This window comes from Arvicanthis niloticus, chromosome 3 (assembly GCF_011762505.2).
Source record: "Arvicanthis niloticus isolate mArvNil1 chromosome 3, mArvNil1.pat.X, whole genome shotgun sequence".
Taxonomy (NCBI): Eukaryota; Metazoa; Chordata; class Mammalia; order Rodentia; family Muridae; genus Arvicanthis; species Arvicanthis niloticus.
In genome coordinates, this window is record NC_047660.1 from 55894123 (window position 1) to 55920981 (window position 26859).

The window sequence follows — 26859 nt, forward strand, 5'->3', positions numbered from 1 at the left end:
ATCCTCTGTCATCTGGCTCCTGGACAACCATATTTGCTGGCCAGTGCTGTGATGTGGTCTTTGGCTGGAGAACAGACTTTCCTGCCTGGGAAATGAAGTGACTCATAAGGAAACAACCCCTAGAGCTTTGGGCTAGTTTGTTCTTAATCAGAAGTCTGTGAATTGTTGCAGGCTTTGCCAGGAAAAGGGTCCCTGAAAGTGGGTGCCAAATTTAGCATAGAAATTTCAGTTTAAAAAAAAATCTTTCTCTCTGTGTCTGTTTCTGTCTGTCTCTGTCGCTCTGTCTCCCTCTTTCTTTGTCTTTCTCGTGTCTCCTCTCTGTCTCTATCTGTCTCTCTGTTTCTCTCTGTGTCTCTCTGTGTCTCTCTGTCTCTCTCTGTCTCTGTCTCTCTGTCTCTGTCTCTCTCTCTCTCTGTCTCTGTCTCTCTCTCTCTCCTATCTCTGTGTTGTGTTTATGGGGAGGACAAATACTGTGTGTGTGCCCTCAGAGGCCAGAAGAGGGCATCAGGCTCCCTGGAGTTACAGAAAGTTGTGAGCTGACATATTGACGCAGGGAACAGAATGCTCGAGTTCTCTGTAAGAGCAGCAAGTATTCTTAACCATTGAGCCATCTCTCCTGGCCATAAATTTCTATTACAGAAAAGGTTTTTAATACTCTAATTTTAATAGTAACAAAACTAAGCTCTCTTACTATACTTTGGAAATAAAAACCTTTTAGAACTGGTATGTTTATGGTATATTTTTTCTGGGGACATTGTTTTCAATTTCATCACAGTTATAAGGAGACTGTGAACCCAGAAATATTTTTTCTGGAGTCTCAAGTAGCTCAGATTGGCCTCAAACTTGCTTCGAGGCTAAAGATGACCTTGAACTCATTCTTCCATCTACTCTCTGCCTCCAGAGTGCTTGGGTTACAGGTGTGTGCCAGCATGCCCAATTTCTGAGGTGCTGAGGATGGAACCCAGAGCTTTGTGCATGCCACACAAGCATTCTGCCAACTGAACTACACTCACAGCCCTGTATATATGCAGCCCCGTATCTACAGTTCTTAGTTAAAGAGAACATGTTGGCATTTTTAGACTAAATGGATTCCACCGGCTTCACATCTCCCACCCGGGAGTCAGAAGAACTCACCAGCGCTTGTAGTTGCTGTTAGCTCTTCCCACTGAGTGAGCTGTGTGCATCCATCTGAAATGTTATCAGCTGAGGCTGAAGGGGCGAAGATAAACCTTTTAAAATTCAAGAGAGCAAACATAAACACTCAGCCACCCCATGGACTATGTCAGCCTTTAGTCTGTTGGGTTCCTGATGCCAGTGTAGGTTCTTTCCTTTTCAAATAGCTGTTTTTATTAACAACAGACTCTCCTGCCCCACTCCTGGTGGCTGAGTGATTTCTTAAATGTATCTGATCTCCTTCCTTGGTGATCTTGTCTTGGATCTCCTTAAAGTGTGTGAACCCGAGGCACCAAACATGGACACACTCAGTTTCCTATTTCTCCAAAAGTCTGTGCTATGTTCCTCAGTTGCTACTACTCACTGAAGAAGAAAGGCTTCTTAAGGTACGGCAAGCAGTGCTGACGTCAAAGTGAGCTGGTGATATTTGCATCTTGGTCATCTGTGACGTACTGTAGTGACGTAGAGCACCACTGAATATTGGGGTCAGTGTGTCAGCCTCAAGTAATGGCTAATGGCCCCAGTCAGTGTACAGACTCTGGCTGGAGATAACTGATGTCTTTATACCTTTGTCTTTGTAAGTTAAAGTGTACATTCTGTGTAGCAGTCGGGTACTAGGGAGATGAAGAAGTGGCCATTTTTATTTTATTTTATTTTATTTTATTTTATTTTATTTTTTATGCTTGGGTTTTCCTGGATTGACCAATTGATTGATTGGTTCATTCATCCATTCAAAAAGAAATCCTGGGCTATGTGGACACTGTATGGAGGAGAATGTGGTGAGCAAAGCAGCCTGTGTCTGGCCTCCACCGGTTTTGGGGTCCACTGCAATGGGAAAAGAGAAACTCCAACCTACTGTCCTACCTTTAGTGAGAAAAATATTGGGGATTTTTCTGAGTCACAGAAAGTTTACCATTATGTTACACTGAACAAGTGGAAGGCTCTGGTGAGAGTCACACTTTCTCTTTCTGGTACAAGGACCATTTCACTTCAGCATCTTGGGCAACAGCATAAAGAACATCTCTGTTTATAAATGAATGGAGTCTGGGAAAGTTCTTGGGTTCTCTGTCCCTCATCACCTGATCACATGCCATGCATGACTGAGTCAGGTGGCCACTCCAGTTCACCGAAACACACAACCCAAGTCAGAGCCTCAGGCCAGTGAGAAATCCTGTCTCGAAAATCAAAGTGGACATTCCTGAGGGTTGGCACTCCAGTTGGCCCTCTGGCCTACACACACACACACACACACACACACACACACACACACACACGAAGTTCCAGCATCAATAAATAGTCAGTGTGACACTATCAGCTGTTCTCTGAGCTCTACGGCCCTTTCTCTGGTCCTTCCTTATCATGAGTGTTGTAGCCTTTTGGCCTCCTCAAATACCCTGATAGTCCAGACCCTGTGTAATCTTTCAGGGATGATGGTTTTCTGTTCTCATACAGAGCCGTGAGCAGCCTCCAGTATGTCAGGGAAGGTATACGCATCTGGACCATAACAAATAGGGACCATACTTCTGAAGACTACACACCATTCCTTGCCAAACTGAGGTCTTCAGGACACAGCTAAGTAGCTGTCTGGGAGAACCTGCCAGCCTTAGTCCTGCAATGAGGGCTTTTGGCCCCATTACATAGAGTTGATCCTATTACCCAAACCCCAATCAGTTGGACTTGGGTCAAGGGTCCCCTCTCAGAGAAGGGAGGGACTCTGGGAAACAAAACAGCACGTTTCCCACAATAGCAAGAGCAGTTACTCTCTGAAGCAGGTCAGGGCTTCAGGAGTCATCAGAGGATGATTTGGGCTGGGCTGGGCTGGCCCTATGACCTTGCGACTGCATGGAGGAATGAAGCACCCTAGGGTTCCGCAGATGTAGAAACTGGAGCTGGGTGAAGGGGACATTGACAACATGAATCAGGCATAGAATGCATCCCTACCCCGGGTCCTATCTGAGCTGGTGATCGAATTGTCCAGCCTTCAGTCTCACGCGGGCACTAGGCTGCCTTTATCCACAAGGCACAGACTCTTAAGCTCAGGCATCTGAGGGGACCAGGAGTTGGCTCAATGGCACTTCAGGCATGGCTTGTGTAGAACTCATGCTGCCCAGGTGGACACTTGCTTTCATGAGTTTATTCAGTGTGGTTGGGTTTTCAGATGCCTGCCAGAGATGGAACTCTTCATTCTGAACATAGATTCTAATCTTCTTCAGAAGGGGTGAGGTGGCTCTTCCACTGCAGAGAGACCGCCCCTCCCTCAAAGGTATTCACATGGTGTGGATGTTGGTAGCATCTCATTGTTTCCAGTCAATGCTCCCATATCTGTCGATAACACCCGTGTTCCAGACACAGCCTCTTGCTTCTTCTCCTGCCAAGGACCCCCGTCTTCAGCTCTCAGTCGCAATCTCTTCTCTACGCAGCAGCTGCAGTGATCTTTGTAGAAGGTATGTTGGCTATGAAAAGCATTTGTTTAGGGATGATGAGATCCTCACGGGGGAAGAATCAAACCATCTCTGGCATTGCCTTGGGTGATACAGGTCATGCTGTCATAACAGGAGGCAGCTGATACTGTCACAGCCTTTTTGGCAAGCAACTTGGTGGCTTGAGTCAGGAATCTTGAAACGGTTTCCAGAAATTTGTCCAAACTGGTTTTTCTTCCGAGAACCTAGAAAGCCTAAAGAAAGTGCAGGGAAATACAGTAACCAACACACACACACACACACACACACACACACACACACACACACCAGATGAAGGTAAGTGCGCACATGCATGGTAAGGAGAGTTGTAAAAGTGTGTTCAGGTCTGCATGATAAGAAAGAAGCTTACAATACAATTTTGACTGATAAAAGACAATACAAGTCTTCCAGGCTAAGCACCAGTCGGCGCTCCCACAGATGCTGTGTTGGACTTAGCTTCTAGCTAGTCTTCTGCGAAACGCTCTGAGCTACTGGTCATCCTCGCCTTGACTTTACCTGACAGGGAAGGAGACAAGGACAGACGGCAAATGAGCTACACTTTGCAAACCATGATGTCAGGACACAAGCCAATACCTCTCCTTCCACCAACTCCATTTAATCTGTGTTTCATTTTTTTTAAAAAAAGCACATTTTCCCAAAGAAGAATAAGTAAAATTCAAATAATCAAGATATTAAAATTTCCTGTATAATTTTCTGTGTTAGCATTCATCTTTGTAATAAGTAATGTTATTTTATATGAAATTTTGAGTTGTACAAGAAATAAACTATAAAGCTAGGTATGGGGAAATCGTGTCTGTAATACCAGCACTCAGAAAGCTGAGGCAGGAGGACTGTGAGTTTGAGAATAATATGTTCTACATGGTAAGAGCCTGCCTCAAAATGAGAGGGAGGGAGAAGTTGTACATAATTTCACCTTATTGATTTAGAAGAGAAATATTTCTTTTTATTTATTATTAGTGTCTATGTGCACACATGCACACACACACACACACACACACACACACACACACACAAATCCACTCCAAAATGAAAAGAGAAGCTCACCAATCTGTGCTGTCAATAAGCCAAAAAGAAAATGACTGAGGACTGTCCTGAGGAAGCCTATGGAAGACATAAGACAAGATCTGGAGATATCCTGCACAGTGTTCTTGTGACTAGAAAGGTTGGGTCAAGGAGACAGCTCATTAAGTAAAGACGCTTGCCCTCAAGCCTGACTACCAGAGTTTAATCCCTGGACCCCACATGGTGGAAAGAAAGAATGAATACCCACAGATTGTCCTTTGGCCTCCACACATGTTCTGTGATATGTATGTGCAGGTACACAAGACACACACACACACACACACACACACACACACACACACACACACAAATGAATATAATTTAAAATTTGCCATTTCTTCAAAAATTATATATGATCATAACTACAATGCTAATAAAATTAATACAGGATTTTTCTCAATATTATTCTTAAAGCATTTTTGAAAAATGAATTAGAAATAGTAAGGAATAAAGTCCTGGTAATAAGAAGTTGCATGGTTTCTGTGCAGTGAGGAGTTGCATGGTTTCTGTGCAGGGGTAGATTCTACATGTGGGTCTGTGCAAAGAACAGCCATGAGGCATCCAGGAACAGACCTGAGAATGTGTGATAGGACTTTTATTATATAATATCTGACTTTCTGATTCAACCATCATCTTTATTTAGGTTCTCATTCTCCCCTCTAATGTTTTAAAGCCTTTTATGATTAAATCTTTCATCAATATAGATTTGATATTAGGGCACAGTTGTGAGGAGAGGGAATACCTTCCCGCTTCAACAGAAACATCAAGTGTCACAGCACCGTTTGCTTGAGTGTCTTTCTGGTGATCCCCAGTGTTTGTTTGTTGTCTAGCATGCTTCTGTATGTGTGCTGTGTAATGTTTGTGGTGTTTGTGGTGTGTGTGTTTGTGTGTTTATGTGTGTGTGTCTGTGTATTTGTGTGTGTGTGACTGTGTCTCTGTGTGTCTGTGTTTCTCCCTATGTGTCTGTGTGCATCCCTTTGCTATTTCACAGTTACTGCAGCTTTTACTGGGGCATCTTTGACATCTGATTCCTTTCTTTTGTTGCTTTTTTTTCTATTCTTGAGCATTTTTATTATCCACCAAACTTTAGAAATATCTTGTACAGTTTCTGCTGGAATATTGATGGAAAACCTATTTGACTTTTGGTGGCTATGGAGGGAAGGTTCACCTCTGAACTATAGTCCTCTTAATTAGCAACCAATGACTCAATCTCCTCTCCTAAAAAACACCTTTAAAGTACTTTCAACAAATTCAATACAGGTCTGCATAGCCACTGTTTGGTGTATTTTTAGGTAATGTATTGTTTGGGTTGGTATTGGAGATAAGAAGACATTTCTAAATGGCCACCCAATATGAATAGGCCAACATAGTGGGAAAGGTCAATATGATTCCTAGCTTGCTAAAAGTCATCAGGAAAAAACAAATTAAAGCCACCCTTCCATAAGTAAAATAAACATCTAGAGATACCTCTTGGTGAGAATGTATCTCTCCGGTTCTGCTGGCGGATCTCTCGGGGATTATGCTGGGATCTGTGGTGCCCAAAAAGGTTATTTAACACACAGATTTTCCTTGTTCTTGGAGGAATTGCTGAGTGGACCACATGGGCGCTGTTCATTATTGAGATCAAGAAGCAGAGACTCTTAGGAGAAGGTGAAAAAACAAAACAAGTCACTTAACTGAATAGGGTGTTTTGGGGTTTGGTTTTGGTATTTTTAAGATTTATTTATTTACTTTATTTATATGAGTAGACTGTCATTCTCTTCAGAAGAAGGCATTGGATCCCATTACAGATGGTTGTGAGCCGCCATGTGGTTGCAGGGAATTGAACTCAGTATTTCTGGAAGAACAGTCAGTGCTCTTAACTGCTGAACCATCTCTCCAGCCCCTGAATAGTTTGTTTGTTTGTTTGTTTGTTTGTTTGTTTGTTTGTTTTGTTTTAGGACCAGGGACTTCTACCTTACAACAAACAAATTATACCATTTAAAAAACAAAAGCAAATTGCAAAATGTTTGCATAGATTATAGAGTCATTTTTGTAAGTCTCAAACACAAAGCAAAAGATTAATATTGCAGTGACAACAGGTACATGCCAGTGGCGCAGGAAACCGTGCATGATAGAACATCCACTAGCTTCAGGATAAAGATCACTCTTGTGGAGAAACAGAGGACAAAGTAATGATGGGGCTAGGTTGTCCTTCATATGAATAACACAGAGAGGATGGAGGACGGGTCAGGGAAGAAAACCAAGCAAAATGAAGAACCAATGTCCAGCACACTAGCGCAGCTGCGTCGTTGCTGAGATGGTTTTGTTTGTTTGTTTGTTTGTTTACATATTTAAACTTTCTGTGGCTCGTGAGATGGCTCAGCAGGTAATGGTGCTCACAATGCAAGCCTGGCATTGAACTATAGTCAAATAGTGGTCTGAATTCAGGACCCACGTGGAGGAAGAAAAGAATCAACTCCACAAAGTTGTCCTCAGATCTCCGTATGCCTGCTTCTACACACACACACACACACCATGCCACACACGGCAGTAGCAAACACAGTGAAAAAAATCTTAAACTTACTGTTGATTGAGAACAAGTTTCAACAGTTTCACATTTCTGTATAAAGGACTGATAGAAAGGTCAGTGAACTAAGTAGATAGATCGGCGACCGTCTGTGCATAGTGTACCATAAACAAAGGAAAGGCGCAGAGCTGACTTGAGAAAATGTCTACGACACAGGACAGAATGATGTGTATATTAAGGATATATGTCTTATATAAAAATCTCTGGTGTATTATAAGAAAATCAAATCATAGCATTAGAAACCATGGTTAATAAATATAAGTTATTTATAAATCATAAAATAAGTTAAAACTGTCTTATTTGTCACCTTTTATTTAACAGGAAGGCAAGGATGGCTTTTTTTCTTTTTTCTTTTCTTTCCATTGGCAAGGAAATGAAAAATAGCTTTTCCTTTAGTTTTGAGAGAGTAAATCAATCTTACTCTCACAGACCAGAAGCCTTAAAAACATGTGCTTGTATTTGATACTGAATCCTACTTACAGAATCATAGCTTTAAAAATATCACACAAGGGTGAGTGAGATGATAAATGGGTGAAGGGGGCTTGCTGCCAAGCGTAAGGAGCAGAGTTTGATCCCTGGGACCCATATGGTGAAAGGAGAGAACCAACTCCTACAAACTGTCCTCTGACCTCCACATATAGATCATGGTGTGTGAGACACACACACACACACACACACTCTAAATCCATTCATCCACCAATCTATCCATACATCCATAAGTGTAATTGCAGTTTTTTAAATGCACAAACTGCTCAATATTTTACAAGTTTGTTCATAATAAATTTATTTATAATCACCAAAAATTACAAGTAAGTTATTTGACCAATAGTGCTTACATAAATTAATGGTGAATATGTTGAGTCGCAGTTGGAAAACTTCCATTGAAATTATACTCACTTATAGATCAAATTTTATTCAATTATTTATTTTTTAATTATTTAGTAAATACAAATAAATTATACTTACTTATAAATGTAATTCACAGTGTAGTGTTCATGGAAATAATCAAGTTATTAAACAAGATAAACAGTCTGGATATTTTATGTATGTGTGTATATGTAACAGCCCTGGTTATGTTAGTGGTAACTATTTATAATAACTTTCCATTGGTGTAGCTATTTTTACTTAGTGTGATCTCAGTTTTAGTTTTTGGTTTTTGAGTTGAGACAAGATCTCATGTAGCTCAGGTTGGACCTTAAACTTCTACACACCAGTTTACTTCCAACACCGTTTGAACCCCTATGCCCCTGCAATTCCATCTGCAGGAATTTAACCTTGACCAGAATTAGTCCAAGAGTTTAGTCAGAATTAAGACCTCAACCTAGGCTGTTTGTACACATCTGGGGGGGAGGGAGCAAAAAGTGTTTGAAGTGAGCTGGTATGTAAGAGTAAATTCATGTAGCAGAGGAAGAGTTTGAACCTCTGACCTTCCTGACTTCACCCCTCACCCCAACAGCTGACAGCATGTACCATTACACACTGGTTTTGTGTAGTGGAACCCAGGGCTTTCTGTACACTAGGTTACAACTGCCAACAGAGCCATAGCCAGGGCCTGCTGCTGGGGTTTTAGGGAATTTTCCTTTTTTGAATATGTGTAATACCCAAATATTCACTGTCTACCTATAATACCAGCTTAGCAAAAAGGAAAAGAAAAAAAGTGAAGTAGAAAGGTAAAGAATACTTTTTAATAAACAGACTTAGAAAGGGACGGAAGCTTTTATGCTGCTGTGAGGGGTCACCCGGTGACTTATCAGAGAATGCTCCATGCTTATGCCCATGAAATTCCACTCGCAGGAATTTAATCTTGACAAAAATTAGTGGAGGGTTTTATTCAGGATTAAGACCTTGGTCCTGGGGCTGGAGTGATGGCTCAGTGGTTAAGAGCACTGACTGCTCTTCCAAAGGTCCTGAGTTCAATTCCCAGCAACCACATGGTGGCTCACAACCATCTGTAATGGGATCTGATGACCTCTTCTAGTGTGTCTGAAGACAGCAACAGTGTACTCATATACATAAAATAAATAAATAAATAAATATTAAAAAAAAAAGACCTTGGTCCTGGGTGCTTATACACAGGTCTAGGGTGCAAAACGTGTTGGAAGTAAAACTAGTATGTAGTAAAATGGACAGACAATACTAAGCTCTAATGACAAGAGGCTTGATAGACCAACAAGCAATACAGGAGACAGAGCAGATCCCAGAAGGAAAAGACAACTGTGATGTGCTCTTTCAAAAGCAGGTCACAAAGCATGATGTAAATAATGATTTTTTTTTTTTTTTTTGGAGAATAGTCTTGGAAAATGACATACCAGTGTTAACAATGGCTGTCTCTGAGTGATGGTGTTGGGGATAATTTTTTTATCTCCCTTGTTATTTTCCGAATTTCTTGTGGTAAAAACAAATCACTGTGTAAGAGAAAAAGGACACTGATTTGAGTCCTAATAGGTTTCATTCCGCAAGAGCGGATGGAGCTGGCCGGGGGCAGGGTGTCACCTTCCTCCTGTCCCTCTGCCCTCCTCAGATGAGTTCACATACTCTGCTTTTGAAAACTGAGTGATTGCCTGGTTTTCTTTGTTCACCTCTCTCTGCAGAAGGTGTTCAGGAAGGCTTTGGCAGCCCTTGCAGAAGCGTGCCCTCCTCTAGTGTTAGCAGCTTGATCTGATTCCATAGATTCCCACAGATTCTCTTACATCTTCAGATAAGTACAGCTCCCCTCTTACCTCCTTGTACATGTCTTATTGTGTAATCAAACCATCCGGGAGTTTCCTCGGCTTTACAGTAGTGTATTCTGGATGTTTTACCTTCCTAGTTCCCCTCTCTCTAATTTTCTAATTTTCACCCAGACGTTTGTTACTCATCTTCAGGTTGTGATCCTATAGGCTATCCATGAATATATTTGTTTTGGATAGCCCCAAAGGATGTCAGCTGAAAACTAAAAGTTTGCCTCCCAACCATCCTTTAGGGCTCCCTCCCAGAAGCAAACAGTGGTCAGTACGTTTTCTCTTTCTTTCGTTTGTTTGTTTATTTTGATTTTTTGAGGGTTTGTGTGTGTGTGTGTGTGTGTGTGTGTGTGTGTGTGTGTGTGTGTAGCCCTGGCTATCCTAGAATTCACCAGGCTAGCCTCAAATTCATAGATGCTCCTGCCTCTGCCTCCTGAATGTTGCTGGGATTAAAGGCCAACAAAGCTCCCCAGTGTCCGCCCCCAAATCCACCAAGCTGTGCACCTGCTTTTGCTACAATTAGAACTTTAATGAGTCTGGGGGGCTGGGGAGATCACTTAGTCACTTAAGTGCTTGTAGTACAAGCATGAGAACTTGAGTTCGATCCCCCCCCAACCCCCAGCCATGTAAAACAGCCAGGTTTGGTAGCAAATGCTCTTAAACAAAGCACTGGGAAGACAGACGGGTGACTGGGGCTTGCTGGCCAGTCAGCCTAGCTTAATTGGTAAGTGTACCCAGGACACCACAGTGGATAGCCCCTGAGGAATGACAGCTAAGGTAACCTCTGGCCTCTATAGACATTCACATGGACACACAGAGAATAAATCAGCATGAATTCCAACACCTCAGCAGTAGCTAATCATAAAGGCATGGAAGGCCTGAGCCCTGCTGCCTCTTCCCATGCCGGCCATCACCCAAGTCCTCTTCTTTCCCTTCCCCCTCCCCAGCTCTTCTGGTTTCACTGGTTTTCTTTCATACTAAGTGATAGATTTTATGGTATAAAGTAACACATTTAAACACTGACACCTTCATTTATCAGCTTTCAACCATATCTGTCCACACAGTCTCCACTTTGAGCTGCACATGTTCCTATGTTTTGCTATGCTACTCTTATGTTTACTATAATATTTATGCTATAACTTATCACATTATTACATGCAATATACGTAAAACATTAAGCCTTATAACACTCGTATCCTGTTCTGTGCTCTTCTTAGCTTTACTCTGCCTCATCAGTGAAGTTACTACTAAAATAAACTAACTAAAAAGCAACCATTACAATAATGTGACTAGGTAATGTTTTTATCCTATTAAGTAGAATAATTAGACACACACACAGGCTTTATGGTACAGTGTCAGTGACACCTGCCATCTGAAGGAAAAGTGTCTGTGTGCAGAACTTTAGTGAGGCATCTTTTATTTTCCTTTCTGTGTTCAGAGAGTCATTTCACGGCTAGAGTCTCTGTCTCACTGGAAGAGCACCGCAGTTTCAGTCTTTCTCACTACATCCTTTGCGGCTTTCTTTCCCTTATGAACACATGTGTGCAAGAAGAGCTCCCCTGGATTTTCAGTAGTATTTGGAATGTCTCCATGGAGATAAATGAGTATGCTTAAGTGTACAATTATAACTTGGTGAAAAATAAACTCCAATGGTCAGGCATGTGAGCTTGCATTTATAATCCCAGGAGTTAGAAGGCTGAGGCAGAAGGGTTGATATCTAAGCTAGTCTGGAATACTGAATGAGACTTTGTAGAAAGAAAGAAAGAAAGAAAGAAAGAAAGAAAGAAAGAAAGAAAGAAAGAAAGAAAGAAAAGATGAGCATACTGTGCAACCTCTCCCACATAAACAGTTCCATCACCCCCAAAGCTCTTTCCCATTCAGTTCTTCTCACCATCCCTCCAGCCGATCACTGACCTCTCGCCCCCAGCACGTCTGTCACACAGGGGGAAGAGTATGGCAAGTTTTCTTATGTATTCAGCCTCTGTCTCATAACACAATGCTCTTAGACTCGGCCATGTTGCTGGAGGCATCAGTGGCTCATCGTAGCCAATTGTTTTTATCTGTTTACAGTTCATGGACATTTTTGCTGAAAGCTGACTTGGAAAGCTGCTGTGACTGCATGGGCAAGGGTCTCTTTATTCATCGGCTTTCATTTCTCTTTGTTAACTGGAAGTCCGACACCAAACTTCATCCTTCATAGATGGTGCTGTCAGTGTTCCACCTTAAAAGACATACTGAGCCAGATGTGACAGTACGTTTCTGTAATTCCAGCACTAGGGAGGAGGTGGCAAGACAGTTGGGAGTTCCAGGCCTGATTTAGTCTCATGAGAGCCTGTCTCATGAATAAGATAAACAAATAAATAGGTAATTTATTACTAGTGAGAGGTAAATATAAATGTATAACATGTATTCATGAAGATGTCATAATGTAACTCATTATTTTATACACTAAAACTTTTAACCAAAAAAAAAAAAAAAAAAAAAAAAAAAACACCCTTGATTTAAAAAAGCTATTACCAAACCTGAAGAGATGGCTCAGTGGACTAAGGAAGGTGCTCACCAATGCCCTGAGTTCTATCCCTGGGACCTACATTATGGAAAGAGAGCATTGGCTCCAGGGTTGTCTTCTGACCTTTGCACAAATGCTGTGTGTGTGCAAATCTGTGTGTGCATACAGACACACACATACACACACACACACTCAGAGACATGTACATACATATTCACACATACATGCACACTTATATACATACAGATATGCATATGTATACATGTACACATATAGGCAGCATACACAATAAATGTCATTAAAAAAATTTAAAGACATAACCAAACCCAAGATCACCTAATTTCTCCCATGTTGTCTTCTAGAAGCTTTGTAGTTTTGCGTTTTATAATTACAGTTTCATGATCATAATTAGTTTCATGATCTGGTTTGAGTTATTTTTGTTAGAGTTGTTTTTGTCAAGATGCAGTTTTTTCTCCCTTTGGCATGTGGTATCCAATGATCCCACACATCTATTAAAGAGATTAACCTCTGGTCTGGTGATTTGCTGTGACCATTTGTCAAAGAGCTGTAGACCATAGTTATAAGAATGCACTTCTGGGCTCTGTATGGTATTCTCACGTCCATTCTTTCATACCGTCCCTTCCTGTCTGAGAGCAAGGCACGCATTCAGGCAGGAGGGGCTCTCAACCATCTTCTTTTCCTGTAGAGTAACGCTGGTTCTTCTGAGCTTGTCCCTCCATAGAAACTTGAGAATCACTTTGTTAACAGTCACAAACAACTTGCTGGCTGGGATCTTGGTTGCATTTCACCAGTGCTCAAGAACCCACAGTTAGCAACTGAGTCTTCGTGGTCACGAACCCTGACTAGAGCTCCATTTCCTTAAATCTGCTATCAGGAACGTGTATTTTCCTTCATATGCTCTCGGTACACTTTTCATTAGATTTATACTCAAATATAGATGGTTTAGTGTTAATGTAGAGAGAGCTTTTTAAAATTTCAATTCCAATTGCTCCTTACATGTGCATAAGAATATATCTATGTATTAGACTCAGGAGTATGTTTTAGAGTCTTACACATTTATATATTTATATTTGTTGACATTTATTTAGTGTGTGTACATGCATATGCACACACACAAGTGCACACACATGCACACACACTCAGAGGGAGTCAGAGGACAGCTTGCAGGAGCCAGCTCTCTCCTTCCACGGTGTTCTGAGAACTGAATCAGTTTGTCAGACTTGATGGTAAGTGCTTCACCCACGGAGCCATCTCTCCAGTTCTTTATGTCCTTTGGTTATTCTTTGAGATTTCTTTATGCACAGAACCAAGTTGTCCATGAATAAAGGCAACCTTTTATTTCTATTTCCTTTCAACCTTATGCTGTTTGTTCCCTCTCTTCCCTTATTGTTAGGACTCCTAGAATGACGATGAATCAGGGTGACACATGTGGACATCCTTGCTGCCTCTAGTTTAGTTTTTGCGTTGATTTCATTTTCTATTTACATCTTAGATCACCAGCTCAGACTCCACCATATCATCCATACCTCTCTTATTGTTTCAGTCACTTATTTTCAGTTTTCAAGACTGTTCTTTTCATGCTTGTGTCGGAAAGAGGTGAGCAGCCTAGAAGGAATAGGAGAAGTACACATGAAAATACTCTGCAAGCTGTGAAGTACCACAGACCTACAAGCTGGTCCAGAATATTGTTTCCCTTGTCAAGTAACTATGCAGGAAACACAGCATCATATAATATTTGTATGGAGGACAGAAAAAAAGGTGTTTCACAAATAGATAAGAGAATAATTAGCATTGTTTATGAAAACTCACAGAAGAGCTGTGGAATTCCTTATTACATGCGGACTCTGGAAGCCAAGGCAAACAAAACCATCTTGGTGATGTAGCGCTCGCAGCCAATCACATCCTAGAACACAGACCCTGAACCCCACCTCACCTTGCTGCAGAACTATTAGGATAGGTCATCCCCTTACTGCCCAAAACCAGGTTTCAGAATCCTTTGCCACACAAAGAACCAGCTCCAGAAGTAATGAGCTCCAAGATTTAACGACTCATTTAAATTGTTAAAAAGTTACAAGAAATTAGCTGGCTGGTGGTGACACACACCTTTAATCTCAGCATTTTGGAGGCAGAGGCAGGTAGGTCTCTGAGTTTGAGGCCAGCCTGGTCTACAGAGTGAGTTCCAGGACAGCCAGGGCTACACAGAGAAATTCTGTCTCAAAAAAAAAAAAAAAAGTTACAAGAAACTAAACACTGAAGAGTACATTACAACCCCTGTGCTGATCAAGCAAGACATGAAGGTCTGTGTTGGCCTGAGAGCCTGTCATTAACATGCTTCCATGATCACTAATGGGGGATTTTTAAATATAAATTTTCACAGTATCTCCCTTCAAGAAAAATTTTGATTCACGTAAAGGAATTTTATTTGTGCATATTAACCACCCAGTGTCTGTTGGGCTTCTCTGAGGCTTCAGAGTGACACAGTTGATGCACCATAAGGGGGCATACCTCATACCCTGAGCAGCCTCACAAGAAGGTCACCTTCCCTGCTGAAGTTCTGCTCGGAACCCTCAAACTATTTATCATCAGGCAATTTTCTCTACCAGATTTACCACATTAGGGTGTGGGAGCGATTCCACAGCAGGGAAGATTTGGTTTTATAAAACTGAAACAACCACAGGAGTGCCTCCTACTCTCTGTCCTTATGTGGAGACACACATGTCCAGGGGTCTTCACTCACTCAGCTACATGGTACAAAGCCACATCTTCCTAACGAGCCCATTGCACATGCTGGGAAAATAGACTACTCAGGAGCTAAGTAGGGTCAGACATGGTGTCTTAGGGTTGCTATTGCTATGATGAAACATCATGGCCAAAGCAGCTTGGGGAGGATGGGCTTTTTTGACTTAGACTTCCACATCAATGTTCATCATCAAAGGAATCCAGGAGAGGAACTCAAGCAGGGCAGGAACCTGGAGCCAGGAGCTGATGGAAAGGCCATGGAGGAGAGCTGCTTACTGACTTGCTCCTCATGGGTTGCTCACCCTGCTTTCTTATAGAAAGCACCACAGCCCACAGGTGGCACCACACGAAATGGTGTGGCCCCTCCACCCACCAATCACTAATTACAAAAATGCCCTACACACTTGCCTACAGTCTGATCTTAGGGAAATATTTTCATGATTGAGGTCGCCCCCCCTTAGATAATGTTAGCTTGTATCAAGTTAGCATAAAATTAGTCAGTACACATGGTGAATCCTTTGATGGAAATAACTCAGAGCTATTAGAAGTGATCACCTCGCTAAAAAATATTTGTTTGCTTTCTGGCTTGTGCCCTGTCTGTATACCACAGATGAGGGTCTCAGATACCCAGGGACTAGAGTTATAGGTTGTGAATGCTGGCTAGGAACCAAACCAGAGTACTCTGGAAGAGCAGCCAGTGCCTTTAACAGCTAAGCCATGTCTCCAGCCCCCAAATGACCAGTCTTTCAAAAATATTTTATACAACTTGGACTGTGTTCCCTTAAATAATTATGACACACACTCTACAATCAGGTTAATGGAAAATCCTCATTTTCTGAACATCTTTCCTGCCTCAGATGTCCTTGGGAAAATACTGCCTGTGGTTAGATTGATTGACTGTCTTCCTGGGGTGACATTTCTTCTCTCAGGTCCCACTTAACAAATGTGAAATGCACGATGAAATCATAGTTCTAGCTTTCGTAAACTATCAAGGAAGAACTCAGCTGAAATGTTAGTGAGAACATTTTGATGGACATGTGGGACAGACCACCCGAACTTTGATCCATCTTAACATCTCTACTTTGTGTGCCTCCTACACAGCACACATCACCTTAAATAACATCTGTACCAGGAAAAGATGCATCTGACTCAAATGGAGCCTGTGGCTTCTGGTCCATGTATAAGAAAGACGGAGAGAGACAGAGATGTGTGATACGAACCATAACAAGGAAGCAAAGTCCAAAATATAGAACATTTTCTAGGACTTGTAGTTTACAAATCAAGGAACATGGAACTTGTCAAAGTTGGGGCATAAGAATAGCAATCACATGTCATGTATGATTGCATTGGAATCCCAAGGGTAAACCAGGCATGAAGCCAGCGTGAGATTAGTATCGGATGGTTATTGGATGAACTTCTACTGGGTAAGACACAGCACATCATTAGTAGCGCTGGAATGTTTGAGACCAAATGAGCAAAAGATGATAGAGTTCTGAGAGCCAAGGCTGAGGCTGCTTCAAGTTCAGGTATGGAGTTGATACAAAGTTGCAACTGTGCTGAAGTCTGGGCTTGCACGGGGAGGTAGAGAGATGTCTGCTGTCCCTAACTGCCATCTGCAGAAGGGGACCAGTAACACTTCTCATGGTTACTGAAGGAACTGTAACCACTGGTTCTTCTGGAATCTAGCATGACAGGACAGTGCCTATTAGACATTTAGGTGAGTTAGGCACTGTTCTAAGATGTACTAATAACAAGTAATACCAATTAAATCTTTATAACACCCTGAGGACAGAAATAATCACTACTCCAATTAGTACACTAAAATCCTATGCAACTTACTGAAGGGCAAACAATTATATCCTGTACCCTTTATTACTTCTTTACTATGCTGTGTGGCCCCCCAAACAGTGATCTATGGGTGGAGTGTCAGGATAGGTGCAAATAGCACCTAATGCCAGATAGCCCCTGCCACTCCTCAGCATGAGTCAGAGTCAGACAGACCTGAAGCCATACACTATACCCTAGCAGTGACTTAATCCATGATATTTGTTTTCAACCAGGGGTCCCCTGTTTCTAGATTAGCAAGCATGGCTTCCTAGATTAATGGTGCCAGCATAGGTACATAAATGGCTCACTGCTTTGCTGGGTCCAAGGATCTCACTGGGCATTGCCATCCAGCCCATCGACAAACCTTCAGGCTCGCTATACCAAACCTTGGCCCACAAAGACAAGACAGACAATCCCAATACACTGCAGAACCACCTTAGAGATGATCATGAACCCCGCAGGCTGCTCACTAGTTCCTCCACACCCAGAAACAGTCTCTTACCTGTGCTAATCCAAAATATAAAAGAAACAAAAACAGAACAAAATGTTTATTTAGTGTCCCATTTGTTTCTTGCTTCTTTCTTGTCCTCTCCTTGTGAGAGGCCACTTGGCAACGTTTGTTAATTATGTACAGGTTGTTGGCCTTTGACTTTAAACCTATATATCTGCTCTCTGTGTATCAACTTGGGTGAACATCTGTGCACTGAGCCCAGGTGGGAGCAAGTGAATGAACAACCACAACCACCCTGGAGCTCATCAGGGTCAGGACAACTGTTCTGCCCAGGGAACAGTGTTCAGACCATTGTCTCCATGTTCACTATTTGGTGCACTTTCCCATATTTTACACAAGTAGACAGAGCCAATTGTCGCAGGAGAACATAATTAAAATATCTCTGTGACCAGCTAAAAATGGACTGTGGAGACAAGCCAAATAGGCAAGGTGGAATTGAAAATTTCAAAACTCTAAGACCTTATCCCAGATGGGAAGCCAATCATTCAACTTTCTCAGCCATGTGCAAAGCTACCTTCCTCAGAGGGTTTTGTCTATGGTGCTAAGAATGGACCCATTCCATCGCATCAGCCAGGAGACAGACTCAGGAAAGGGAGATGACTTGCCCATGGTCACAAAGCCAGTGGGCAGGTTGCTCTGAGCTCTGGTCACCAAGCCCCTGACCACAATGGGGAGAAAGAAGTGGCTTAGACAGCTTTGTAGGCAGGTGGCATCCCATGAAGGGGAGAAAGCAGAGATGCAGGCTTGAGGCTGAACTGTCCTGGCAGGGTCACCTGTTTCCTGTGTGAGCTGGCCCCAGTGTCAGAGCTGTGGCTCTGCCACCTCCCATGTCACCTTAAAGCCTCCTTGGCTCTCTTGCTTCAGATGCAAGGATTATTGCAGCCAGGCCACTGATGCTATCACAAACATCAAAACTGGAGGTGCCGAGCGCTTTTAACCACAACACACACAGCAGGTATAAATAAGGGGCTTCAGCTCTGATTTTAACTGTTACCTTCACCACATCCCCTGTTGGGCTGAGGCTGGTTTTGAGCTTTGAGCACCTCCCCAGGGACAGACAGGGACCTTTCAGCTCTTGTGAGAGTTGGCATGGAGGTCAATTTTTTTCTAAGTAACAAATATCTCACATCCTCCTTTGGGTAACCCACAAAATGTACACACACACACACACACACACACACACACACACACACACAGAGGCAGACTCATGCCCTCCTCCCATCCTTTCCTGGAAGGGAGGCCAGTGTCTACTGGATAAAGCCAAGCCCCACAGACCAGGGTTACATGTGCTCCCTCCTCTCTGGTGGACTTCTGCACTCCCTCACTTCAACCACCATGAGACTGCAGGGTTAGCCAAGCCTAGTCACAAGAAACAATGTCACAGAGCCTCCTGAGTGACTAGCATGTAGCCAGTCTTCATCGAGAACTTACACATTCCCTAAAGCCCTGGAAAGCCAGTTGTTCATGGACTGTAAGGAATGGGGTCATTTTGTATAGGAGCTGGACTCCCTGTCAGGGGCTTTAAATATTCAAGTGTTCTGGGTAAAAGGACATGTTTTCCCAGGAGGTTCATATTTGTTGGCTGACTAGATAGAAAACAGGAGTGTGGTCATCTGGACAGGTTCAGAGGTGCTTGAGTCCAGAGAAAGTTCTAGAACCTGCTGCTCGTTGACTTATCATTGAGCCTGGGAGATGGGGAGGTCAGGAAACACTTGAGACTCAGGGAAGTGAGCCACTTGATGTCCATCCAAGAACTATCCTTTCCCCAGGTCCTAAGTACCACTGTTGTTAGGCAAATTGCTAAGGTGTTCTTTTAACTTTTCTTCTGTACAGGGGTATGTATTTATCATTAAAGTGCTCATCGAATATAGGCAGTTAGATGAGAGAAAATAAAAGTCATATGAAGTCCTATCATCTGAAGTAAGCAAATATTAACATTCTAGAAATATCTTTTGGGGGATATTGCTTTGTTCTAACAGCCATGCAACATAATTTAATTCTAAAAAATTTCTTTGCATCTTTATTTTGTTGCTTGTTTTTTATTAATCTGCACACTCCCCCCATCAATAATCCAGAATGTAAAGAATGCATGTATCATTTTGTTGTCTGGATTTGGGTCTTTCCAAACCTCTGCTAAGATTCTTAACCAAAGAACAAACCTGACCGTGGTACCTATCAGTTTGTTCTCTACACATAGTGTTCATTTAACTCCAGCTTCAAAGTACCCGACTGGACATGCTCACACAAAACCTCACCATTGACAGAGGAGCCTGTGAGACCAAGGAGGAAGGGGAACTTCCCAGTGACATAGAGGCCCTCTGGCAAAATAAGACTAAAACTCAGACCACCAGACATAGGGTCAGGCTCCTGTCCCTGAGAACTGGGACCCAAGCCAGGTGACGTTCGGGTTCGAAACAGTCATTTTCCCTCTCTGGGTCTCTGAGAAGAAGATGGATGCCAGCTTAGCTCTTCCTGATTCTTCTTTCACTCTCTGGTATGGGAAGCTGCACTGTCACATATTTCTAACCAGAAGGGGATTTGGTACAGGGACCCAGGATCTTGAGGTCTCTTGTCACTGTTTGCCATCTGCTTTCCTACAGGATGGGTCTGCTGAGCAGCAAGAGGCAGTTCAGTGAGAAGGGCAAAGCCTGGAGCCCTGTGAAGGTCCACACCCAGAGCAAGGCTCCCCCTCCCTTGCAACCCCGGGTGAGTGATCAGTCCCTTCCAGGAAAGAATCTAAGGCACAAGGCGCTCCCTGAACCAGCCCCTTCCGGCTCATGTGTCTAGATGACTGTTTCATTCCATTTCCTGCTTGGTCACAAATCTATTAATAGTTTGGGCAATTGGTGGGCATCACCAAGATCCTAACAGAGATCTTATGGGAGCAAAGACTGTTGGTTCCCTTTCCTAAATGAACCCTGGCCCCTCTTACTCTGCACACAATGAGATGTTTATTGAGTGAATGAATGAACGAGAAGATGAGCAAATTCAAACTTAGACCAAGTTATTTCCCTGAGGTGACACACTAACAAACAGAAGCCTAGAGCTTTTTCCCTTTGATGCTGGACTTCTCCATACACGGTCAAGACAAAGATGGCAGGTGGCCTGGGGTAACAGTGGTACTCCAAGGAGCTGATACAGTGTATACAGAATGTATCTAAGTATCCCTGTATGTGGCTACCCTTTTTCCTCAGAGTGGGCACCTACGTGTAATCTAGTTGACTGGTTCTCCAGGGTCCTCTAGTCTATCCTTGCTATAGACTGCTCACCAACTCAGTGTATTTCTGCCCAAGGTTGTCTTCAACCACCTTGCCCCTCCGTCTCCTAATCAGGACCCAGATGAAGGTAAGAACGGGACATGGGAAGACCTCTCCAGGGACATTGTGTGTTAGAACCAGAGCAGTTGTGGTGGGCCCTGTAGGGCTGGAAAGCAGTGGGGGAAGCTGGGAGCTTACAAAGCGAACAAGGAAGGAGTTACGGGAAGGTATCTGGCACCACCAAGGCCTGGCTTGGAGACTCTAGTTCTTAAACTTGAAGGGCAGCAGGACTGCTCTGTCCTTCCCTCTCACCACGAGGTCTGGTCCATGTGGAGGACACCATCTTGACTCCCTCTTTCCGCGGTCAGCCATCTGTGCTACCTCCTTCATTCCAGACTCCACCATGCTCTGATGGAACTATGGTGGTCACATGACGAATGAGCCTCCTCTCAGGCTGGGACTCAGGCTTTGAGGGCTCCCTGGATGGGGCTTGTTCGGAGCTGGCTATCAAATCATCCCGTATCACCCATTCATACAAACCACTCCTTCACTCACTCACAGACAATGTGGAGCATGCAGTATACAGACCACTGTCTCCCAAGACTGGGCAAGATGTCACAGTGGGTAACAGACCTCTCCTGTCCTGGAGAGCTCAACCTGTCATCTTTATGAGCAAAGTGCTGGAACTGATCACTGTTGCCATCTGGTGTCCCTTACCCAGCTAAGGACACCATCTTTCCCATCAGATAGGTGATCCTTCACTTTCTAGCAGGGGGTGTCCCATCTCTAAAATGGAGGATTGAGGGAAGGAAATAACTAACTGCTTTTGGCACAAGGGTTTCTGTCTTAACACTGTGAAGGACTCTTGCCATTCATGCTGAGCCTCCTGTCACCGAGGGAAGGTCCCAGCTTCAGAACATATCACTCATCCATGACAATTAGGTCATCTGTGAGCTACAAGTCTCCAAGAGATTCTGCCAGGTATCAGGGAGCCCTAGTGTCAAACAGTGATCATTTGAAAGGTGTCCAGGGTGCTCCTGAGCCTTCTGCTGCGTCAGGACCACCGGCTTGTCAACATCCCTCCAGGAGAGACTCAGAGCCAAGAAGGCCAGGTGCTGAAAACCAGAGGTGTCCCTGGGAAGCTCTGGGTACCAACACCATAGAGAGGGCAGAGCTGGTGTGGTCACATGACCTTTGGGATAGAGGCTGGGAAAGGATGCTGAGGGGATGCTTCAGAGATGAATTGGATGCAGGATCAGCTACTGGCTCTTTGACTTGAGCCTACAGCCCTCTGAGGGCTGGTAATGGCTGCCTCCAGGTAGCTGCTCCCCCAGCCCCCCAAATCTTTGTCTAGGCTGTAGGTCTGAAAGGAAGATGAGCTAGACAATGAGGGCCAGCCTACTCCTAGAGTGGCCGTGGGTCTTGAGTCACTTCCTGAGAGTCCCCTCTTCATTGTCGAGAGAGCAGCCTCATGTGGCTTCCCTCTCACAACGCTCTTAGGAGCTGGAAGATGGCTCGCACTACACATTCCTGCAGACCTCCACTTCTGTTGTGGACCCCAGTGATAGCCAACTCTTCCTTGTTCTTTCCAGAGGAGCGTTTTGTTGTGGCCCTGTTTGACTATGCTGCTGTGAATGACAGAGACCTTCAGGTACTAAAGGGAGAGAAGCTCCAGGTCTTGAAGAGGTAAATTTCTAGCATCCTGTTCCCAGTCATCAAGGACTCCCCTAGTTTACCCAGACACCCCTGAGGTACCCCTAAATGTCTTCTCTCTTGACATTTCCCTCTCCTGAGTCCCAGGATTCCCTTAGGTTTGAGCCATTGTTTTTCCCTCTAAGTCTTTCTGGCAAGGTGGTTTCTACTTCTGGCCTTCTGGCTGCTGTTAAAATCTAACGGGACACCTCACTGGCTCCCACACAGCCACTCCACTCTGGCCCACTCCCTGTGTTCTTTCTCAGAACACCCTCCAATCTGCTTGTGTCCTCTTCTTCCTTCCTCTACCCTTCAGGCCCACGCCATGCAACTCCAAGGTCTGATTTTATTCTTAAATGTCTGCAGTGGGGTTGAGTTGAGCCCATAAGTGAGTGCCCTGATCTTAGACTCTACATAGCTTTCCAGTTCCTCCCTTATCAGCACCCCTCCTGGGTTTGTTTTCTTAGCCAGTTCCGACTCTATCTGTAACTTTTGGACCTGCCTCATCCATTAAGACAGGGGCGGCTTACTAAAGGGATTGGTCCTCAGGCTATACAAACAAATCTACACTTCCTCCTCTGCACTGTGACCCCTTCTGCCTGTCACATGCTCATCCCAGTGTATGGGCCACTCCCACGGCACCTTCTTATCACCAGGCTGTCTGTCTCTGCCTTACTGTCTCCTACCAGATTGGGATCTGTTGCAAGGTTCTGGGAGCTGCCCAGAGCATCTTGTGTGAGCCTCTGACATATTTCTGTCTCCCCTTCTTCCGCTAGCACTGGAGACTGGTGGTTGGCCAGGTCACTCATCACAGGAAGAGAAGGATACGTGCCCAGCAACTATGTGGCCCCAGTAGAGACCCTGGAAGTAGAAAAGTAGGTGGATTGATTTCGTCAAGCCAGAGGTGTCAGGGCTACCCTGGCAGAAGTGGGCTTAATAGCAGATATTGGTGAGGGGCCGGAAATCGGAGGTTCTAGCTATCTTCTAAGACTCTGAGTGATGCCAAGGGAGTCTGCCTTCCATCAGAAAGAAGAGCTACTGATTCCTGGCTTCTCTGAATGAGACTACCCCCAGTGTCTGGTCCCTCCAGAATCCATAACAAAGCTCTATGCCCTGCGACCACTCCCCACCACCGCCAGAGACAGGCTGAGTCCTCAGAGGGCGGGCGTCTTCAGCTTTCTCATCACCAGCTCTCACACACCAAGAAGGTCCACCTGGGACACACCCCTACTCCCTCATGTGGCGCAGAGACATGAGCATACCCCACCTCATGGTGGTGACACTGCCTCCTTCCCTACTCTTCCCACAAACCGTGGGCCCTGGGTTTTCCCCAGAACCATGTTGTATCAGTTATTTCTTTTATCACTATTAAAAAACAATACAGTCTAAAGAAGGATTCATTTTGGATCATAGTTTGAGAGAGTACAGTCTATCATGGTAGAAAAGACACACCATGTTCATGATGTTCAGAGAGTTCATGATGGCAGGGATGCCCAGCTGGGTGCCTCTCACAGCTCAGTGGAACAGGAAGCAGCTAGAGCTCCAGCAGGGCAGCTGAGCTGTCTTATTGCCTCAGGTGCCACTGCTATGGCTTCCAATTAGACCTCATATCTCGAAGGTTCCACAGCCTCCCAAAACAACACCACTAGCCAGGGACCACATCTTCAAATACATACAAGCCTGTAGGGGGCATTTCATATCTGGCCACAACATGTGCTGAGAAACCCCATGCTAAAGAGAGATGACTCGGAAGGAATCCGGGCCCAGAAAGCCCCTGGCAGTACCATCTAGCAAGGAAATTGCAGACTCATGCCAGGGGAAGGGTGGTGGATCAGGAACCAACCATTTTGCAGACTAACAGTAACAGAGGTTACCTAACCCATGTTTTTGCTTCATTCAGGGGAAATGTGAGCCTAAAAGTTTATGGGAGATGGGATGGAGTGGGGTTTCAGGGGCCTAGGAGCCATCTAACTGAACAGGACATGAGGAACACCTCCGGATTGACTTAGGGGTATCACCAACACTGAGGCTCATCCATTCTTGCTGTTTTTCAGATGGTTCTTCAGAACCATCAGCCGAAAGGATGCTGAGAGGCAGTTGCTGGCTCCGATGAACAAGGTCGGTTCCTTTCTCATCAGAGAGAGTGAGAGCAATAAAGGTGGGTCCAGGAGCCTCGCTGACTCTTTGCTGTGTGTGCATGTGGATGTCCAGGAACCTCGCTGACCCCTTGCTGTGTGTGCATGTGGACATCCAGGAACCTCGCTACCCCCTTGCTGTGTGTGCATGGTCCTGGGAAGCCTCCACTAAGGCTTAGCCTGGAGTGGCAGTGATACCCGCTCCATGGCTTCTGTCCTATGTCCCTGCCTGGGAGCTGCTTTGAGGCTGTCCACACTAGGCATTCTTGTGGCCCCAAGTCTGACACCACTGTATAGCAGGGGTAGTGGAAAGACCCGATGCTACAGTAGTCACAAATTAGTGAACTGAGGCATATGAGGGCTGAGAAAGGAAAGGTACCAGATAGCCGCCAGTCCCCTGGCATATTTTGTAATCAAAGAGTCAAGATTGGAGAATCTTTAAAAAGCATCTCAGAGAGTGACAGGTCACAGGAGATTGGGGAAGAGCAAGGGCCGTGGCAACCTCACAATGCGATGAACAGGAGTGCAGCCTCTTGGTGCGCTTTTGCAAGTAAGTTGTGAGAGAGGCAGATTGGCAAGGAAAGACACAAGAGAAAAGTCTTGAGATGAGAACAGCTGTGCCTGGAACCCACGCAATCAGCAACACTGTATCAAGGACCTCATATCGAAAGGTGTGTAGGCCTGACCCCTGGTGGCAGAGGATGGGACTGCTCCTCAAAGATGTGTCCATGGGAAGGGTGGGGTGCCCCCTCCCAAGTACCCCTATACCTACTGCTAGCTCTTCTCCTAACCCTTCATGTAATGGCCCCATTTTGCAACTAATTTATACATGGGAGATTCTATGGCAGCCACAGGGCTGGACAGAGGCATTTTATAAAGGCTCAAGGAAAGAAGTTTCTTAGAGGGAAATTCGTTCTATGTGCCTTGCCACCTGCTTCCTTGTCTATATAAAATGTCAACAAAGACTATAAAGCACAGTGTGAATCTGGAAAGACCTATGATGAATAGCTTGCTATGCTTCCAGGAAGGGTATCTGCACTGGAGGCCCTGAGTCTCTGGGGGAAGCCATCATCCCTCAAATCAAAGATATTTAAGTTCCAAGTCCTCTGGAGGCCTCTCATTTCTCTGTATCCCAGGCACCCCAATAGAGGACCCATAGATAGCTGAGAAATGGTCCTGTCTGCTCCAGGGTTCCTGATTCTCTGGCAGTTTAGGGACTTGAAAAGAAGTCTGAGTCAGATAGCCAATAGGGAGCAGAGTTAAGACAAAAGGAAGGGAATTTGTGCTGAAATGGCTGAGAACTGAATACAGAATTTGGGGAACCTGCTGCATATCTCACAAGCCCCAACTATATAGCCCTGGGCTTACATTATTGTGTCTCACTTCGCATGTGTCTATTAACCCTCCAGGTGCCTTTTCCCTGTCCGTGAAAGACGTCACCACCCAGGGGGAGGTGGTCAAGCACTACAAGATCCGCTCACTGGACGATGGAGGCTATTACATCTCTCCCAGGATCACCTTCCCGACCCTCCAGGCCCTGGTCCAGCACTATTCAAGTAAGAGGCGTTGGGGCAGGCGGTCCCAGAGGAGTCCCTAGGGTCTCTATCACATGACCCTAAACTGTAAGAGTCAACTGGGTGGAGGTCCTCCAAACCAGACTTAAGGACTTGCCAACTTTCAGCTTAATGATTTCAAGATCAGAGGCTTAATGCTTGCTATGGGGATATTCAGAATGTAGCAAAGACCTGCAGTCTCAGAGAGTGCAGATCCCAGGTATCGAGCCCTGTCTGCCACCATGGGCGTGAGGAGACAAGGGACACAGTTGTGAGACAGTGTGGTTCTTAAGGCATATCTGCTCTGGTGACCTCCAGAACCCTCTTTTCTTTCCTGAAACAGAGAAAGGGGACGGTCTGTGTCAGAAGTTGACCATGCCCTGTGTGAACCCGGCCCCGAGGAACCTCTGGGCCCAAGATGAATGGGAAATCCCCAGGCAGTCTCTCAAGTTGGTCCGGAAACTTGGGTCTGGGCAGTTTGGTGAAGTCTGGATGGGTGAGTTGTGGCATTCCAAACTCCCTCTCTCTACTCTCTGTTCTGATCCTGGCCATAGGAGGCAGCCAGCAGCTCTATATGGACAGCACACCCCTTTCCTGAGAGGCCTGTGAGG

General features: G+C 44.5%; 1 protein-coding gene across 1 annotated transcript in view; it reads left to right on the forward strand.

Moving 5' to 3' along the window:
- Positions 1 to 26859, forward strand: part of Blk (BLK proto-oncogene, Src family tyrosine kinase) — a 42850-nt gene that overhangs the window by 7971 nt on the left and 8020 nt on the right. The window contains exons 2-8 of the mRNA XM_034498105.2: positions 20212 to 20317; positions 20905 to 20956; positions 22461 to 22554; positions 23337 to 23435; positions 24615 to 24718; positions 26105 to 26251; positions 26592 to 26744. Of these exons, the coding sequence (XP_034353996.1) occupies positions 20213 to 20317; positions 20905 to 20956; positions 22461 to 22554; positions 23337 to 23435; positions 24615 to 24718; positions 26105 to 26251; positions 26592 to 26744 (754 nt within the window). The 5' untranslated portion in view covers position 20212. The remainder of the gene's footprint in view (positions 1 to 20211; positions 20318 to 20904; positions 20957 to 22460; positions 22555 to 23336; positions 23436 to 24614; positions 24719 to 26104; positions 26252 to 26591; positions 26745 to 26859) is intronic.